General features: G+C 44.5%; 1 protein-coding gene across 1 annotated transcript in view; it reads right to left on the bottom strand.

The window, feature by feature from the left end:
* LOC126416607 (low-density lipoprotein receptor-related protein 1) overlaps window positions 1–14,005 on the bottom strand; it is a 772,143-nt gene extending 758,138 nt beyond the window's left edge. The window contains exon 1 of the mRNA XM_050084360.1: window positions 13,774–14,005. Within this exon, the coding sequence (XP_049940317.1) occupies window positions 13,774–13,864 (91 nt within the window). The 5' untranslated portion in view covers window positions 13,865–14,005. The remainder of the gene's footprint in view (window positions 1–13,773) is intronic.
* Between the last annotated feature and the right edge of the window lie 3,916 nt (window positions 14,006–17,921).

Below are 17,921 nucleotides of genomic sequence, written 5' to 3'. Positions count from 1 at the left end.
TGGTCATAAGTCCCCTAGAACTTAGAACTACTTAAACCTAACTAACCTAAGGACAGCACACAACACCCAGCCATCACGAGGCAGAGAAAATCCCTGACCCCGCCGGGAATCGAACCCGGGAACCCGGGCGTGGGAAGCGAGAACGCTACCGCACGACCACGAGATGCGGGCTGGGGACTTTAAACCACTACATATCCTCCCCCCCGTCTGCCGTAAAGACAAAGGTAAAGCAGCCAACAGCACAAGGTGTAATCAGGCAGCTATCCACCCACGTACTGGCCGCGCCCGACGTTGTTTAACTTCGGTGATCTGACGAGAACCCTTGTATTCAATTAGGTAAGCCGTTCGCTGATAGGTTCGTGGATGAAGAGCTGGCCGATATGCATCTCGTGTATGCATTTACTACATGCACTACTGGCCATTAAAATTGCTACACCACGAAGATCACGTGCTACAGACGCGAAATTTAACCGACAGGAAGAAGATGCTGTGATATGCAAATGATTAGCTTTTCAGAGCATTCACACAAGGTTGGCGCCGGTGGCGACACCTACAACGTGCTGACATGACGAAAGTTTCCAACCGATTTCTCATACACAAACAGCAGTTGATCGGCGTTGCCTGGTGAAACGTTGTTGTGATGTCTCGTGTAAGGAGGAGAAATGCCTACCACTGCGTTTCCGAGTTTGATAAAGGTCGCATTGTAGCCTATCGCGATTGCGGTTTATCGTATCGCGACATTGCTGCTCGCGTTGATCGAGATCCAATGACTGTTAGCAGAATATGGAATCGGTGGGTTCAGGAGGGTAAAACGGAACGCCGTGCTGGATTCCAACGGCCTTGTATCACTAGCAGTCGAGAACACAGGCATCTCAACCGCATGGCTGCAACGGATCGTGCAGGCACGTCTCGATCCCTGAGTCAACAGATGGGGACGTTTGCAAGACAACAACCATCTGCACGAACAGTTCGACGACGTTTGCAGCAGCATGGACTATCAGCTCGGAGACCATGGCTGCGGTTACCCTTGACGCTGCATCACAGACAGGAGCGCCTGCGATGCTGTACTCAACGACGGACCTACGAACCTGGGTGCACGAATGGCAAAACGTCATTTCTTCGGATGAATGCAGGTTCTGTTTACAGCATCATGATCTTCACATCCATGTTTGGCGACATCGCGGTGAACGCACATTGGAAACGTGTATTCGTCATCGCCATACTGGCGTATCACCCGGCGTGATGGTATGGGGTGCCATTGGTTACACGTCTCCTCTTGTTCGCATTGACGGCACTTTGAACAGTGGATGTTACATTTCAGATGTGTTACGACCCGTGGCTCTATCCTTCATTCGATCCCTGCGAAACCCTACATTTCAGCAGGATAATGCCATACCGAAATGGCTCTGAGCACTATGGGACTTAACAGCTGAGGTCATCAGTCCCCTAGAACTTAGAACTACTTAAACCTAACTAACCTAAGGACAGCACACACATCCATGCCCGAGGCAGGATTCGAACCTGCGACCATAGCCGTCGCTTGGTTCCAGACTGAAGCGCCTAGAACCGATCGGCCACTCCGGCCGGCAATGCACGACCGCATGTTGCAGGTCCTGTACGGGCGTTTCTGGATACAGAAAATGTTCGACTGCTGCCCTGGCCAGCACATTCTCCAGATCTGTCACCAATTGAAAACGTCTGGTCAATGGTGGCCGAGCAACTGTCTCGTCATAATACGCCAGTCACTACTCTTTATGAACTGTGGTATCGTATTGAAGCTGCATGGGCAGCTGTACCTGTACACGCGATCCTAGCTGTGTTTGATTCAATGCCCAGGCGTATCAAGGCCGTTATTACGGCCAGAGTTGGTTGTTCTGGGTACTGATTTCTCAGGATCAATGCACCCAAATTGCGTGAAAATGTAATCACATGTCAGTTCTAGTATAATACATCTGTCCAATGAATACTCGTTTATCATCTGCATTTCTTTTTGGTGTAGCAATTTTAATGGCCACTAGTGTACAATGAAGCAACAGCATAAGTCGCATTCCTGAGCTGTTCCTGCTGCGTTTCCAACCACATAACGGTACTTTCCTGCGGGTTACTGCACTACTGTCTTTAGAGTTCTATGTTTTGTTGGTTGGATATTACAAGCTTTTCACTGATGAGAAGGTATTTTCGCAGAAACAGACGTAATTTGGGTGATAAAGTAGTATAAGCTAGTATCACATTATTAAGTGAAGATTCACTAGAGACCACGAGTACCATATACCAAAGAGTCACAAAATTTTCCTAAACAATCTCCGAAATTTTGTCGTTGGAGTTCGGGTGCACCCTGTACGTTCATTAGTATAAACACGACGCAAGTTACACAAGCCATCGCATGCTACAAGCACTGCAGGACAACCTTAGTGCGTTGTCAAAAGAGACTACACGTTCCGGGTTTCCTGCAGAGACAACTTTGCTGCGGTGCGGATAACAGGTGCTTAACAGGTTAGGAGTGAAACGGCGCTGCAATTGAAAACGTACGCCGGCCGTTCTGACTGAGCGGTTGTAGGCGCTTCAGTCCGGAACCGCGCTGCTGCTACGGTCGCAGGTTCGAATCCTGCCTCGGGCATGGGTGTGTGTGATGTCCTTAGGTTAGTTAGGTTTAAGTAGTTCAAAGTCCAGGGGACTGATGACCTCAGATGTTAAGTCCCGTAGTGCTCAGAGCCATTTGAAAACGTACACCAAAGTTGAAGTCTGTGGGATACTATGATTCTTGTGGGCAAAACGCCTAAATTGCGCACGGATTAGCCACGAAATTCTGGCGGTATGACGATTAAATGCGGTGTCGCTTCCAACCATCGTGAAATGGTGCCAACAGTTTCGGCAAGGCCGCAGAGATGGAGGTGGCGGCGATCGGATTTTCCAGATCTTGCTCCATGCGATTTACATCCTTTCGGCAAGCTGAAGGAACGTCGGTGGGGAAGAGACTCTCCAACGATGAGAACGATCACACTACGATGCTACACATTATTATGATCTGTCATAACAATCTGCAAGCAAAGGGCTTGCCGCAGTGGATACACCGGTTCCCGTGAGATAACCGAAGTTAAGCGCTGTCGGGTGTGGTCGGCACTTGGATGGGTGACCATCCAGGCCGTCATGCGCTGCTGCCATTTTTCGGGGTCCACTCAGCCTCGTGATGCCATTCTAGGGGCTACTCGACCGAATAGTAGCGGCTTCGGTCAAGAATACTATCATAACGACCGGGAGAGCGGTGTGGTGACCGCATGCCCCTCCTATCCGCATCCTCCTCGGAGGATGACACGGCGGTCGAGGGTCCCGATGGGCCACTTGTGGCCTGTAGACGGAGTGGTCATAATAATCTTTAACTTACTTTCCGAAGTCGCCTCGTAGATCCATTGTTGTTAAGTATTGCCACTTACTTATATGGTCCAGTCGCATTAACGTGACACCGCCTATGTTCAACGTCATTGTGTAACAACCATTCACAGATGGCTGGAGGCAGCATAGCTTTGGAGGGTATATAAGACGTGTAGGGGGGGACAAAAAACAGTGAAGTCGTTGTCACATTGCGGAAATGGAGCAATCTGCCGTCCTAAAGGGCATGATCATTGGATTTCGGGCCAAGGGTGGAAGCATTTCCGAAACGGCTAAGTATGTAAACTGTTAACATGTCACCATAGTTAAAGTATTCCGTGCATGGTAAACTGTCCAAAACCGACGCTGAGGAAACTGTGGTGCACCACGAGCGGTAGATGACAGGGATGAACGACGACTACAGAGATGCGAACAGACGTGCAACTGTTGAGCAACTGACCACCCAGATTAGCCAAGGGACTACCAACAGTGTCTCCTCAACGATCACTCAGCGCACGTTACTGCACATAGGCCTGCCCAGCAGGCGCCTGATTCGTGCACCCACGCTGACTGCCGTTCACCGGCGGTGAAGACTACAATTTGCGAGTCATTACTACAACTGGACGGCCACTGAGTTGCGACAGGGGGTCTTTTCAGATGAAACGTGTTTTATGATCCAACGGACACGTGGCCATTGGCGTGTATGGGGTGAAACGTCTGAAAGGAAACACCATGCAACAATCGTCTGTACGTTATGGTCTTGGGAACGTTTTCGTGCCATTCCCTGGGTGATCTTGTCATTTTGGAAGGCACAATGGATCAAGACAAGTATGCATCTTTCCTTGGAAACCTCGCACATCCCTACATGCAGTCTGTTTATCCTCAGCACAATGCCATCTACCAGCAGGACAATGAACTGTGTCACACAGCTCCCAGTGTACGGGCGTGTTTCGAAGAACACCAGGGTGAGTTTACCGTACTCCCCTGTCCGCCCCGGTAGCTGAGTGGTCAGCGTGACAGACTGTCAATCCTAAGGGCCCGGGTTCGATTCCCGGCTGGGTCGGAAATTTTCTCCGATCAGGGACTGGGTGTTGTGTTGTCCTAATAAGCATCATTTCATCCCCATCGACGCGCAGGTCCGCGAAGTGTCGTCAAATCGAAAGACCTGCACCAGGCGAACGGTCTACCCGACGGGAGGCCCTAGCCACACGACATTTCCATTTTACCGTACTGCCCTGGCCGCCCACATTCCACAATCGAGAATCTGCACGACCACCTCGACTCGCCGTTTACACCGTGGATTCTCAACCGAGAAACCTAGCGCAGAGGCCACGGCACTGGATCACATCACTGTCGGTACCTTCTAGAACATGACTGACTGTTTCTGCACGTCTCGCAGCGTTTCGTCTTGTACGGGAGCAATCCCAAAAGTATGGTCTCCTATTTTGTATAAGTAAATAGACCTGTTTACCCACCAGGGTAGCCGAGATCCCTAATGCGCTGCTTCCTGGACTAGGGTAGGCGCGCCGGCCCCAGATCGAATCCGCCTGGCGGATTAACGACGAGGGCCAGTATGCCGGCCAGCCTGGATGTGGTTTTTAGGCGGTTTTCCACATCCCGCTAGGTGAATACCGGGCTGGTCCCCATGTTCCGCCTCAGTTACACGACTCACAGACATCTGAAAACGTTTGCAGTATTTCATGACTTACACTAGACGCAGACAGCTGGGGTCCACTACTTCCGTCCTGGGGGGTTCGGGGTGGCGTCAGGAAGGGCATCCGACCACCCTCTGCCACTTACCACTGCCAAATCCGTAATAACAAAGCCGACCCGGCGTTGGTGCGGGACAAAGGCCCCGAGAAAGAAAGAAAGACCTGTTTATTTCTACAATGGTTTACATCAGTTTACAGCTTGAACATTTAGCTGTCGATGCATTTTTGTAGACGCTGTGGCAGTTTTTGTATACCCGTGTCATACCAGTTCGCCTCCATGCTGTTCACAAAGTTACGAACCTTTTCTTTCACCTCGTCGTCAGAGCTGAATCGCTGGAACCACAATTAACGGTGACAGTTACTGTGAGATTCTGAAAAAACTCAAACGGGTAATTCAGAACCGGAGAAGAATGTTGAGCAAGGGCGTACACATTCTCCATGACAACGCTCGCCCATACATAGCTCGGCAAACCGTTGCTCTCCTCCAACAGTTTCAGTGGAACATAATCACCCACCCACCCTATAGTCCTGACTTGGCGCCCAGTGACTATCAACCTGTTCCCTATGTTAAAAGAACATTTGGCCGGAAAGCGATTCAGCTCCGAAGACGAGGTGAAAGAAGAGGTTCATACCTTTCTGAAGAACATGGCGGCGAGCTGGTATGACATGGGCATACAAAAACTGCCACAGCGTCTACGAAAATGCATCGACAGAAATGGTGATTATGTCGAAAAAGAAGTAAATGTTCAAGCTGTAAACTGATGTAAACCATTATAGAAATAAACAGGTCTATGTACTTATAAAAATGGTTCAAATGGCTCTGAGCACTATGAGACTTAACTTCTGAGGTCATCAGTCCCCTAGAATTTAGAACTACTTGAACCTAACTAACCTAAGCACATCACATACATCCATGCCCGAGGCAGGATTCGAACCTGCTACCGAAGCGGACGCGCGGCTCCAGACTGTAGCGCCTAGAACCGCTCGGCCACTCCGGCCGGCTATGTACTTACAAAAAATAGACCTTACTTTTGGGATTACCCTCGAAGTAGGTGGTTATTCGGATTTTTGACAGTTGGATACATTAATGTGTCTCGACAAAGCAGAAGTTTCCCGCACTGAAACGGAATCGCACTGTGTGGTATTGTGTCGCCTTCACGAGAGTGTATAGTGCCGAACCGTACGGAGAACAATACTAATTATATGGAAGGCAAAATTAATTAAAAAATAACTAACCGTGTTTTCGTGGGCTTAAGATACTCTAGCCTTGACACTTTCTTCAAGGATAGTGCGACAGGTAGAAGTAGATGGTCACTGATACAACACACACACAAAAATCAGCCACGCGCAAGACTCGTCCTTCAGTGGAAAGGGAGAAGGAGGGGTGGGGGAGGGAGACGGGGAGGGAGAGAGAGAGAGAGAGAGAGGGGGGGGGGGAGAGAGAGAGAGAGAGAGAGAGAGAGAGAGAGAGAGAGAGAGAGAGAGAGAGAGAGAGAGAGAGAGAGGGGGGGGGGGGCAGAGAGCGGACGTGAGTCACGCGTTTGCCGGACATCTCCTCACATGAGTCGGCAGGGCAGCGGAGGCGTCGTAAAAACTGTGGAAGACGCTGGAACCGGTTGGGAGCAGGTTCCAGTACAAAGCAGACCGAACAAGGACGCCCCTCCGAGCTGGTGTGTTGGCCTCTGCTCAGGTCGCACTGAAGCTGCGCCCCACTGTCCCAGCGAAGAAGAGCGCGATGTGAATGACATTTGTAACGCCTGAGAAGTCTATTCACAAGCACCATTGTAGCCTCCCGTTCGGCTTTGCACTGTCGCTTATCGCCGTGAATAATTTCGTACGGACTTATTGAAAGGGCCCCTTTCCTTTCAGACCCTTAAAGTAAATGATCCGCCTCAATACATCTGACAATAAGCTACGAAAGGAAGTGTTATGAAGTGACGAGTAATATGCTGAATGTAATAGTAGAGATAATCATTCTGCGCATTTTTCATTTTTTAAAAATATTCTCTCTCATATACAGAATGGTATGCATTGGAACCCTGTTTTGATCCGTTTATATCGCGTGAAATAACATACAGGAGAGATTGGCAGTCTGGAAACTGACGGTGGAGACATACAAGGAGAACTAGCGTTACGTTAATTCTGCTTGTGAACATCAGATAGTTCCAATATTTCCGCCCAGGTCGAAATATTAACGAAGTCGCGGTCAATGAAACGAAAATAAACGCATACGTAATTAAAATGCTACAGGGAGACACAAGGCATGGCTACAGGAAAACAAGTTCAAATGGACGTAGGTTGTTGTTGTCGTGGTCTTCGGTCCTGAGACTGGTTTGATGCAGCTCTCCATGCAACTCTATCCTGTGCAAGCTTCTTCATCTCCCAGTACTTACTGCTACCGACATCCTTCTGAATCTGCTTAAAGTATTCATCTCTTGGTCTCCCTCTACGATTTTTACCATCCACGCTGCCCTCCAATGCTAAACTTGTGATCCCTTGATGCCTCAGAACATGTCCTACCAACCGGTCCCTTCTTCTTGTCAAGTTGTGCCACAAACTTCTCTTTTCCCCAATGCTATTCAATACCTCCTCATTAGTTATGTGATCTACCCATCTAATCTTCAGCATTCTTCTGTAGCACCACATTTCGAAAGCTTCTCTTCTCTTCTCTTCTTGTCCAAACTATTTATCTTCCATGTTTCACTTCCATACATGGCTACACTCCATACAAATACTTTCAGAAACGACTTCCTGACACTTAAATCTATACTCGATGTTAACAAATTTCTCTTCTTCAGAAACGCTTTCCTTGCCATTGCCAGTCGACATTTTATATCCTCTCTACTTCGACCATCATCAGTTATTTTGCTCCCCAAATAGCAAAACTCCTTTACTACTTTAAGTGTCTCATTTCCTAAACTAATTCCCTCAGCATCAGCCGACTTAATTCGACTACATTCCATTATCCTCGTTTTGCTTTTGTTGATGTTCATCTTATATCCTCCTTTCAAGACACTGTCCATTCCGTTAAACTGCTCTTCGAAGTCCTTTGCTGTCTCTGACAGAATTACAATGTCATCGGCGAACCTCAAAGTTTTTATTTCTTCTCCATGGAGTTTAATACCTACTCCGAATTTTTCTTTTGTTTCCTTTACTGCTTGCTCAATATACAGATTGAACAACATCGGGGATAGGCTACAACCCTGTCTCACTCCCTTCGCAACCGCTGCTTCCCTTTCATGCCCCTCGACTCTTATAACTGCCATCTGGTTTCTGTACAAACTGTAAATAGCCTTTCGCTCCCTGTATTTTATCCCTGCCACCTTTAGAATTTGAAAGAGAGTATTCCAGTCAACATTGCCAGGTAGCAGCGGTTATTCGGAGATGAAGGTGCTTTCACATGGTAGAGTAATGTCAAGCGTTGCATCGAACTAGGCTTTGTTTTTCACTTTTCATTACCTTAAAAGGAAATTCAATAGTCAGTACACTGCATTGTAGTATGTGTGTCGTTAGACATCAGACTGATGGACGACAAATCTTTTCACTTATAAAGCTGAAAAAACGGCTAATCTGGTATAAAAAAAAACTACATTTTTACCTTATGTGGGAAGTGTGTGCGCTACGAAGGCAAGAATGATTAGCGTTATTCGCTATAGGAACTGTCGGCGTGGAATAGCGGTGTATTTTGATTATCCTTCACACTTCGACCCGTTACAAACTAAAGGCCGGCCGGTGTGACCGAGCGGTTCTAGGCGCTTCTGTCTGGAAACGCGCTGCAGCTACGGTCGCTGGTTCGAATCCTGTCTCGTGCATGGATGTGTGTGATGTCCTTAGTTAGGTTTAAGCAGTTCTAAGTCTAGGGGACTTATGACCCCACATGTTAAGTCCCATAGTGCTTAGAGCCATTTGAACTATTTGAACAAACTAAACTATTTCTTCACGCCTCAGGATGCGTCCCTTCAATCGATCCCTATTTTTTTTTTTTAGCCAAGTTGCGCCATAAATTCCCTTTTTTGCTCAGTTATATTCAGTACATCATCTGTTAATCGATGTACCCTTCCATTCTTCAGCATGCTTCTGTAGCACAATATTTCAAAAGCTCCTATTCTGTTCTTGTCTGATATGCTTATCGTCCAAATTTCACTTCCGTACAGGGCAATATTCCAGAAAAATGCTTCCGGCAAAGGTTTCCTAAGGCTGAACTTTATCATATATTACACGTTTCTTTTTCGAAAACCTAAAACTCTTACATCAAAACATGGAAATAAATAAATGCAGTATTATAGAACTATAGCAGTCCTAATTCTGCTGTGCGGTTCTGAAAGACTAGGCACCCACAAAGCTAGTAAGAACAAAAATGTTGCGAGTAGAATTGTCAGAACGTGTAGTCTCTCAGATCACACATCAATTAATGACACACTGAAATAACTAAATATAGAGCCACTGCTAACGCAGAATACAGCCATTTCACTTAAGTGTACAACTGTGTACAACTGAACCTAAATGGAACGAATGCCCTGTATTTAAACCATAATGAAGACCCTCTAAAGAGAAATTTCGATGAAAACATGTAACTTATCGATACCTGACTTCCAGCAACCGTCCAGATAACTCGTACTAGCTGCTAGTCGATCTAGGTATAAAATTTTAACAATCCATGATTAGCTTTGTAATGGGATCTCATTTCGGATAAAGTGTAGCTTGGTACACATTCTACGCGGAATTACTTGTAGCTGGAAATATCTAATCAGAGCACCGAGCATAATTGTGAGTCCAGAGTTTAATGAACTGTGGACACAGAATAGTGTGGACTATAAAAAGGATGGAAGATTATGCTCTAACGTTCCAGGGACGTTAACAGAAGGAGCATAAGTTCAGACTGGTGGGAAAAAAATACAGATTATCCTTTTCGAGGGAACCATCCTTTCATTTGCCTTAAGCGAATAGGAAAACTATGGGAAACCTCAGTATGGATGGTCAGACAGAGATTCGAACCATGGTCCACACAAATGCGAGTCCAATACGCCAACCTCTGAGTCACCTTCTCGGTGTGAGCACTTAAGTTCAAATCTAACAATTCATCCGGTTTCAGGTTTTCCTATAAATTTCAAAAACCACTCCGAGGGGGAGAGTGAGATAGTTCCTGTAAATAGGTACGGATAGATTTTCTTCCCGACTTCTTCCAGTTAGATTTGGCGTCATATGCTGCGGTATTATTTATTTTACAAACCGGTTTTCGGCTGTTATGCCATGATCAGGTACAGAGAAAGTATGCGGCACAGTGAAATTTTGTTGGATCAAAGATTTTGAATCACTATTGTATAGAGTATCTTCATTTCCAGAGATGAAAAATGTTAACGTTAGGTCTAGGAATAAAACAGGAGGAATTATTTCAGTGTAATAATCCCTGTTGTTCTATTCCTACATCTAACGTTAACATTTTTCACTTCTGGAACTGGAATACTCTGTAGGTACACTAGTTTAAAATTTTTTATCCAACAATATTTCACTGCACCACATACTAATAATCTTTGTACCTGATTATGGCGTAACAGCCGAAAACCGATTTGTGAAATAAATAATAAATATTGTTGAATATTACACCAGTGTTGTGTGTGTTTTCATTCATAGTGTATAAAATATTCTACCAAGAAGCACGGAACAGTCAATCAACTCAACTGTATTTGTTTAATTTATGAAATCTGTAATATATTACGTGATACAAACGATACAGTATGACTACAACTACTTAGTGCGTTTCGAGGGACAAATACTAATAAAACTTAAATAAAAAAATCTGCGTTCATAATCGCTTTACTTAACAACCTTGCCGGCAGGTGTGGCCGAGCGGTTCTAGGCGTTTCAGTCTGGAACCATGCGACCGCTACGGTCGTTGGTTCGAATCCTGCCTCGGGCATGGATGTGTGTGATGTCCTTGGGTTAGTTAGGTTTAAGTAGTTCTAAGTTCTAGGGGACTGATGACCTCAGATGGCGAGTGTAAGCTGCCAAGACGCAAAACTCAGATTGCCAACGAACCGTTGGCAATTAAAGATGGAAGGAATCGCGGACAGATGGAAGCAAAAAAAGTCGTGATAGTTGTTCCTCTTGGTCTGTTGGGTTCGTGAAGCTACAGCTCGACACTGAGATACTATGTGGATGACATTGGAACAGAGACTGTCCATGTCCTTATCAGCACCTTGAACGGACTTTTAGTATCGCTCGCATTTGAGAAACCCAAGATAACTTCTGTAGTACATCCGCTGATAAAGGGTTCAGTACCATTTTTCCCCTTCTTTACCTTCTAATTTATATCATGGCGAGTATACAGTTGAGTTTTTTTTGTGGCACAAATGAACTAGTTTTTCTTTTTACATTTATTCATCCACCACTTTTTTTTTAATATCTACGCCATCACTATCAGGTGTAAAAAGTGAAAGACGCTATAATAGCGTATCAGTAATGCATAAACACAAGATTCAGCAGCATGCACCATCCCTTGGATCTTTTTCATCTTCCAATACGACAAACTACGTGGTGGTCACTTGGTGGAGTTGCAAAAATCGTTTAAACACATCACCGGTTACAATTTATAATTTATGTAACTATCCACTTCATAACGATGATGTGAGCACTGAAGCTCATAATGAACTAATTAATTGTTGTCCAATGCATAAGATTCAGCCTCCATTCACAGTCCTTAAAATGCAGTTAACTACGTCTAAATCTATTAGAAAACAGTACCACTGCAGTCATCTCTGTGTATCGTTGTGTACTACAGGAAATTCACACTGAACGGTTCGTCTTCGTCAATCAGTATTTAAATAGTAAATTTAAAGAGTGCACCTTATTGTTGATGCCAGTCTGAAACTGACGAAGCATAATGAATCCGTTCGCGACTAAATGACTACCATCAGTTCACTAAATATAAATGCGATTATTTCAATTCATTGTTGAAAAGGAAGTTAAAACAACGCGCAAAGACCAGGGAATGAACGCTGGCGAAGCCAAAGCCAAACCATGCAGATTTAGACACCGTAAGGGCTAACAAACCAACAATATTCGCTCCCACAGACACCTTCGTGACTTTCCAGTCTTTTCAAACGTGAGAAACGGATTTGTACGGACAACGCAGCACATTAGAAGGTGAAAGTGCTCACCCAACGGTTACGGCTACTGACCCACTGTCCCGCTAAACAGCTTCATTTTTATCCTCTCGACACCACTATTCATATCGCCCCACAACGAAGCACCTTCTCCCACTTTCACTTTTTCGTGCCAAATAAATGCTTCATGCAGATTTGAGAAGTAGTGCAAGTGTGGAAACTTTTCCGGATCGATTTTCACGTGAAATATCACAAGCCTCTCCCTTGGTACGCTTCGAAGCACAGATTAAAACAAAATGCTGCGAACTTTCGTACTGCGGCGAAAATATGAGCGTATGCATCGTGACCAGAATACACAAACGGCTCTTTGACTGCACCACATTACCGAATTATCTAATACAAATAGAAAAAAGTCCCACTATGCTGTGATGGCTTCGAATTTAAATCCAAATTGCGCCTGTTTATTGTGACGTTTGTAAATACTTATGTTTTATATTTACATTGCATTCTTGATCACTTATTGGGCGTGAAACAGTACTTGTCCACCCACGAGTCTCTTACTCCGTTCATAATGACCTCGATGTCGACAGACAATGAACTCTGAACTTACTGTACTAGTGCGCCATCTCTGATGACCTCGCTGTCACCACACTTTTATTCCATAACAAAAGTTATAATATTTCGTTTCAGAAACTTACAGAACGAAGACTCTGCTGTACGCGAATATGCGTCCTAAACGTTCACTGCCGATGCAGGATTTTCTAAGTGACAGCAGTCGCACTTCACAGATCCCATGAGAACCATAAAACGTTTACTGGATCTGAAAAATGTATATGAAATGTTTTGCTTGGCATATATTTGGTACTAATATTCGTCCACAAATTATTTCCTTTGTAAACAAAGCGCTGTTTTTTTTTTTTTTTCTTGAAACCAGTATACAGTTTAGAGGTCTCGAAAAGTGTGCGATAAATCTTTTTAAATCTGAATCTGAACGATTGGGGCCTGGCTCGGAAACTTCCATTCTATAGCACACACATTCCGATTTCAGGTTCAAACACTGCGGAACAAACGTCAGATGAACGGCTCTTCTCAGGTGCTACAATACAAAACAAAGCAACATCTTACCGTCACGATGCCTTTCTCGCGGATTTTAAGTACTGAAAGTAGTGAGGTATGGTTCGTGAGCCAACTGCAACTGTGCCTTTCCTAAAAGACCTCAGCAACTAATTCACAACTTATTTCCTTACTGATCACCATAGGCAACAGTTAAAATATCTATAAGCCTGTGATGTCGCAGCTCGACATATTCTATGCGAAGAGCAATGAAAGTGGGAGAGAACACAACATATCATCACACGTTAATTAACATTCGCAGTTTTGCTCTATCGCTCATGGCTGTAGGTACCATTCTCGCAGAAACAACCAGCCCTTCAATTCCAAACAAATCAAGCAACTACTTGAAAAAAAGCTAGTTTCGTACCGGTGTATGGATGAGACGAAGTACAAGCTATCGCAAATTTCACAAAATTTGAAACACAACAATCGAAACTCTCGTGAATTAAACACGTTCATCTGAATTCGGCGATACTTACAATCGTCATAATGTTGCTGCCATCCACGATGTTGGTCGAAGCAAGCCATCAGCACAAGTAAAGCACCCACACAAAGTACGTGATGCCTCATTTTCGTTTTCTTTCTTACCAGAAAACGAACAGCAGTATTTTATTATTTCCAATTGCTGCTCTACCACTATGATAAACCGGGCATTGTTCGGTCACGAAAGCGAAACAAGCTACACTCTCCTCTCAACGACCGTCCGCGACGCCGTCCGCGGAGCGACTGAAAGGCTCCGGACGCGACTAGCGTCCAGCGATATTGCGTAGAGCGCCAGAGATGTTAAGCGCAGCACCGATGATACAACGCGCCGCTGTAGCGCACTTAGCGCTCATTTTCAAAGATGGTGTTTTACTGAACAGGCAGTCTTTCGTAGCAGATAAATTGTTTATTATTTACAGATTCGAAAAAGATGGTAATAATAATACATCATATGTGATCGCTATATGTTTGAGGTTCTTGCAGTGCTCAACATATTCTGGAAATAAATTCCTTTTTAAAGCGTTTTCAGCACCTAAATGAATCAGGCATCAGAAAAACAATAGGCACGTCTCGACTGAATATGATTTACACCATTATTAAATGTCTCGAAGCTATAGTCGTGATACACTCGCAGACTAAAATCTCACTCCGCGAGCAGATGTTAGGGAGAAGATGTACTAGGATACGAACAGCCTCGAGCCAAAAATTATTTCCTTAAGCACAATGGTGCTTTGGGTCAGTCTCCAGGGGCAGGCTTCGTGAGGTTATTTACATCCTAATTTTATATGTTTCTATAAATATGAAATATGTAGAGCGGCAGAAATATTAATACCGCAGATAAGTACACAACATCCTCTTGTTTAATACTCACCTGTACATGACGCAGTATAGAGGGTGAATCACTTAATACCTGCACCGCAAATATTTCAGACGTGGAAGGCGCTATCGAAATGCGGTTTTCACATAATTGAATTGTAAGTAAGGATACGTATTTGCAGTCAATACCCAGATTTTGGGAAGTTTCTGAAAGCGCAGTTAACAGTCACAAATATTTAAATGGAACAGGGTCCATTGACAGTAAAATCCTAAGAGTAGCGTAAATGAGAATGTCAGTGGTACATGTTGCGGGAAGCTTGTGGAAGCAGTTTACGAATTAACGTATTATGAACACTGCAGACACCGACAGCTGTTTATTCCATCGTATTTCTTAGATTCTAGGCGAAGGCGAGGACGTTATGCGTTTTTACGAGTACGTTGTGTTGTATGTACACTGTGACTGCTTTGCGATGGTCCTGTCAGTTATTGCGTCATAATGGACGCAGTAGGACGTGCTTGGAAGATGGTATTTCCCAAAGCGGAAAAAGCGGACATGTCCATGGTTTATGGTGAATGAAGGAAGAATTCCGTTCGTATGTGTAACGTGCACACCGAAAGTTATCAACCATTGCTACAGTTATATGTGATCCTCTACAAACAATGATGTGCAAGTGGTGGTGTAACGCCTAAGATACGTAACAGAACGAAACGTTTGACTGGACGGGAGGATGAAATTAATGTTCTGATTGCTGTAGCAGTAGATCCGCAAAGTAGTTTCCTTGCGATCGCACGATGAAGCGGCATGCATCAGGCAAGTGTATATCGTGTTGGTTCAAATGGCTCTGAGCAATATGCGACTTAACTTCTGAGGTCATCAGTCGCCTAGAATTTAGTTAGTTTTAATTAGTTCTAAGTTCTAAGTAAGGACATCACACACATCCATGCTCGAGGCAGGATTCGAACCTGCGACCGTAGCTGTCGCTCGGTTCCAGACTGTAGCGCCTAGAACCGCACGGCCACTCCGGCCGGCTATAACGTGTTGTCCATCGTCCTAAGTTCCATCCGTATCACATCTCTCTCCATCAAGTGGAGTCTCGAAATGATTTACGAAACCTGTGAACTTCTGTATATGGACATTAAGGCACGATACTCTGGACGTGTCGTGTATCTTGTTTACGGATGAAACAACCTTTACTAACCATGACCAAGTCAATCTCAAGAACATGCACTACTGGTCTGTTGAATATCCCCATAGGCTTCGTCAGGTGGCTAATCAGCGTCCATGGTGTTTAAACGTGTGGTGTGGAATAGTGCAAGATTACCTCATAGGTCTGTTGTTCGTAGAGGCAACACTGATTTCGTACAAGTATCCCAACCTCCTAACGGACCATCTTCCACAGATGTTAGACTTTCCCTTTATACTTCGAGGAACCTGTGGTATCAATATGATGGCTATCCTGCCCGTAGTGCACAAATTACGACTGCGTATCTTCAGGGATTGTTTCCATATCGATCGATTGAACGAAGAAGACCTGCACGTTAGCAGGCCCGTTCGTCAGATCTGACACGCTATTGTATTTAATTCTTGGGGGAGGGGGGGGGGGGGGGGAGCATCTGAAAGACGCCGCCTACAAGGACATACAGCGGCACCAGATGATATGGAACGGCGTATTACTGCTGCCTACGCTGCAATTTTCGCTTAAATGTTAGACCTTGTACAGAAATAGTTGCATGTCGGACTGCAAGCTTGTATTGACTCTGGTCGTGGTCATTTTGGGCTCAGGCTTTGAGGGAACATTGGTTCTTTACGTGTGACTCCACAGAGGTACTATGCTTGCCCTTTGTTTGTCCTAGACAGTGTACCATTTAACGACACGACACCTCCGGACACGTATTAACATCGGTGTAGGACAGCACATACACACCCACGTCTGATTCACATTCGTTTCCGCTACCACACGGACCAAACAGCTGTCGGTGATTACAATGTTCAGATTACAATATCTCGTAAACTACTTGAACGAGGCTCCTACAACATTGACATTGCAATCTACTGTACTTCGAGTGGGGTACTGTCAATAAGCTTCGTTCCATTGAAATATTTGTATCATTTGTAAACAAATACACACTCGAAACCGATACCACTATTTGTATGTTGCAAAGGCGGGACCCTGTCAACCATTCCAACCTGTGAAATCAACACATCAACGGTGCCTTCCATACCCGAAATATTTGCGGTGCAAATTTTCGGTGATTCAACCTGTATGTTGCACAATATGATTAGTGCACTATACTTCGTTCATCCTAAGTTTCATACGGTCGTAAACAATGCACTATGTTTTGTCACGTTTGTTGTTACCTCACTGTAGTCTCCTTCTCGCGGAACGTAAATCACAACCATCGATTACAGCCGCGTACTATTACAATGGTATGTGTGGGCTACAGCCTCGCAGCTCAAACGCAGCGTTTGGATTTGTTGTCTGACACAGCGACGGGCAAATTTTTAAAAATATCGATACATACTGTACACAAATTTATGGATGATATCAATGCTTACGCAAATTATCGATACAGCAGACTAAAATATCAATATTTTGATATATCGGTCGATATTTTTAAGATTTACAGGATTTAAAAAATTGATCAAAGCCACAGAAATGATTAACAAACATTTAAAAATTGACAAATACTTTATTATATCCAACATTAATCCATGAAGACAAACAATGTACTATAAAATCACTTATTACAGAAACTAATTAAGGAAGCCAATAACCATAAGCGACAGACATCAATAGAACTCTTAGTTTAATATGTTCACTCTGTCAATCTGCTTCTGTTATTTGACACAGCTAAATTTGTTAAGGAAGCCATTCTTTCGAACTAAACAGAAGAGTCTTGGCATATTAAGTATTTCTGAGCGTTTTCTGACAAAAGAAGTGTGAAATGACGAGTATCAGTCCAGATGTGGATGTTCTAGAGTGTTCGTGAATGGTCTCGTCGTATCGTCAATAGACGGAATGCGCCAACTACACTGAGTTATGCTGTTGTTGGGAATATTTTTCGTGCTAGACATGCCTGACGTGCGACGAGTCAGTGGAAAAGAAATGGGCGACACAAAAGAAGTCTCGTGAGTGACACACTACTGATATGTGTTCTGAGCGTAAAATGGTGTACTTACCATAATTATTTCAGACAACAGAGTCATTTTCCATTAAATACCAGTGCAGTAAAGTGTGAGATTTTTGTGTCGAGTCCATCTTTTGTTGATACAGGCATTCAGGGGCTGAGGAGAGCGCACATTCTGCCTCACAGTTTGGAGAAGAGA

This window comes from Schistocerca serialis, chromosome 8 (assembly GCF_023864345.2).
Source record: "Schistocerca serialis cubense isolate TAMUIC-IGC-003099 chromosome 8, iqSchSeri2.2, whole genome shotgun sequence".
In the NCBI taxonomy this organism is placed as follows: Eukaryota; Metazoa; Arthropoda; class Insecta; order Orthoptera; family Acrididae; genus Schistocerca; species Schistocerca serialis.
The sequence above is the reverse complement of the archived record's forward strand: the minus strand, read 5'-3'. Positions and strand labels throughout refer to the sequence as shown.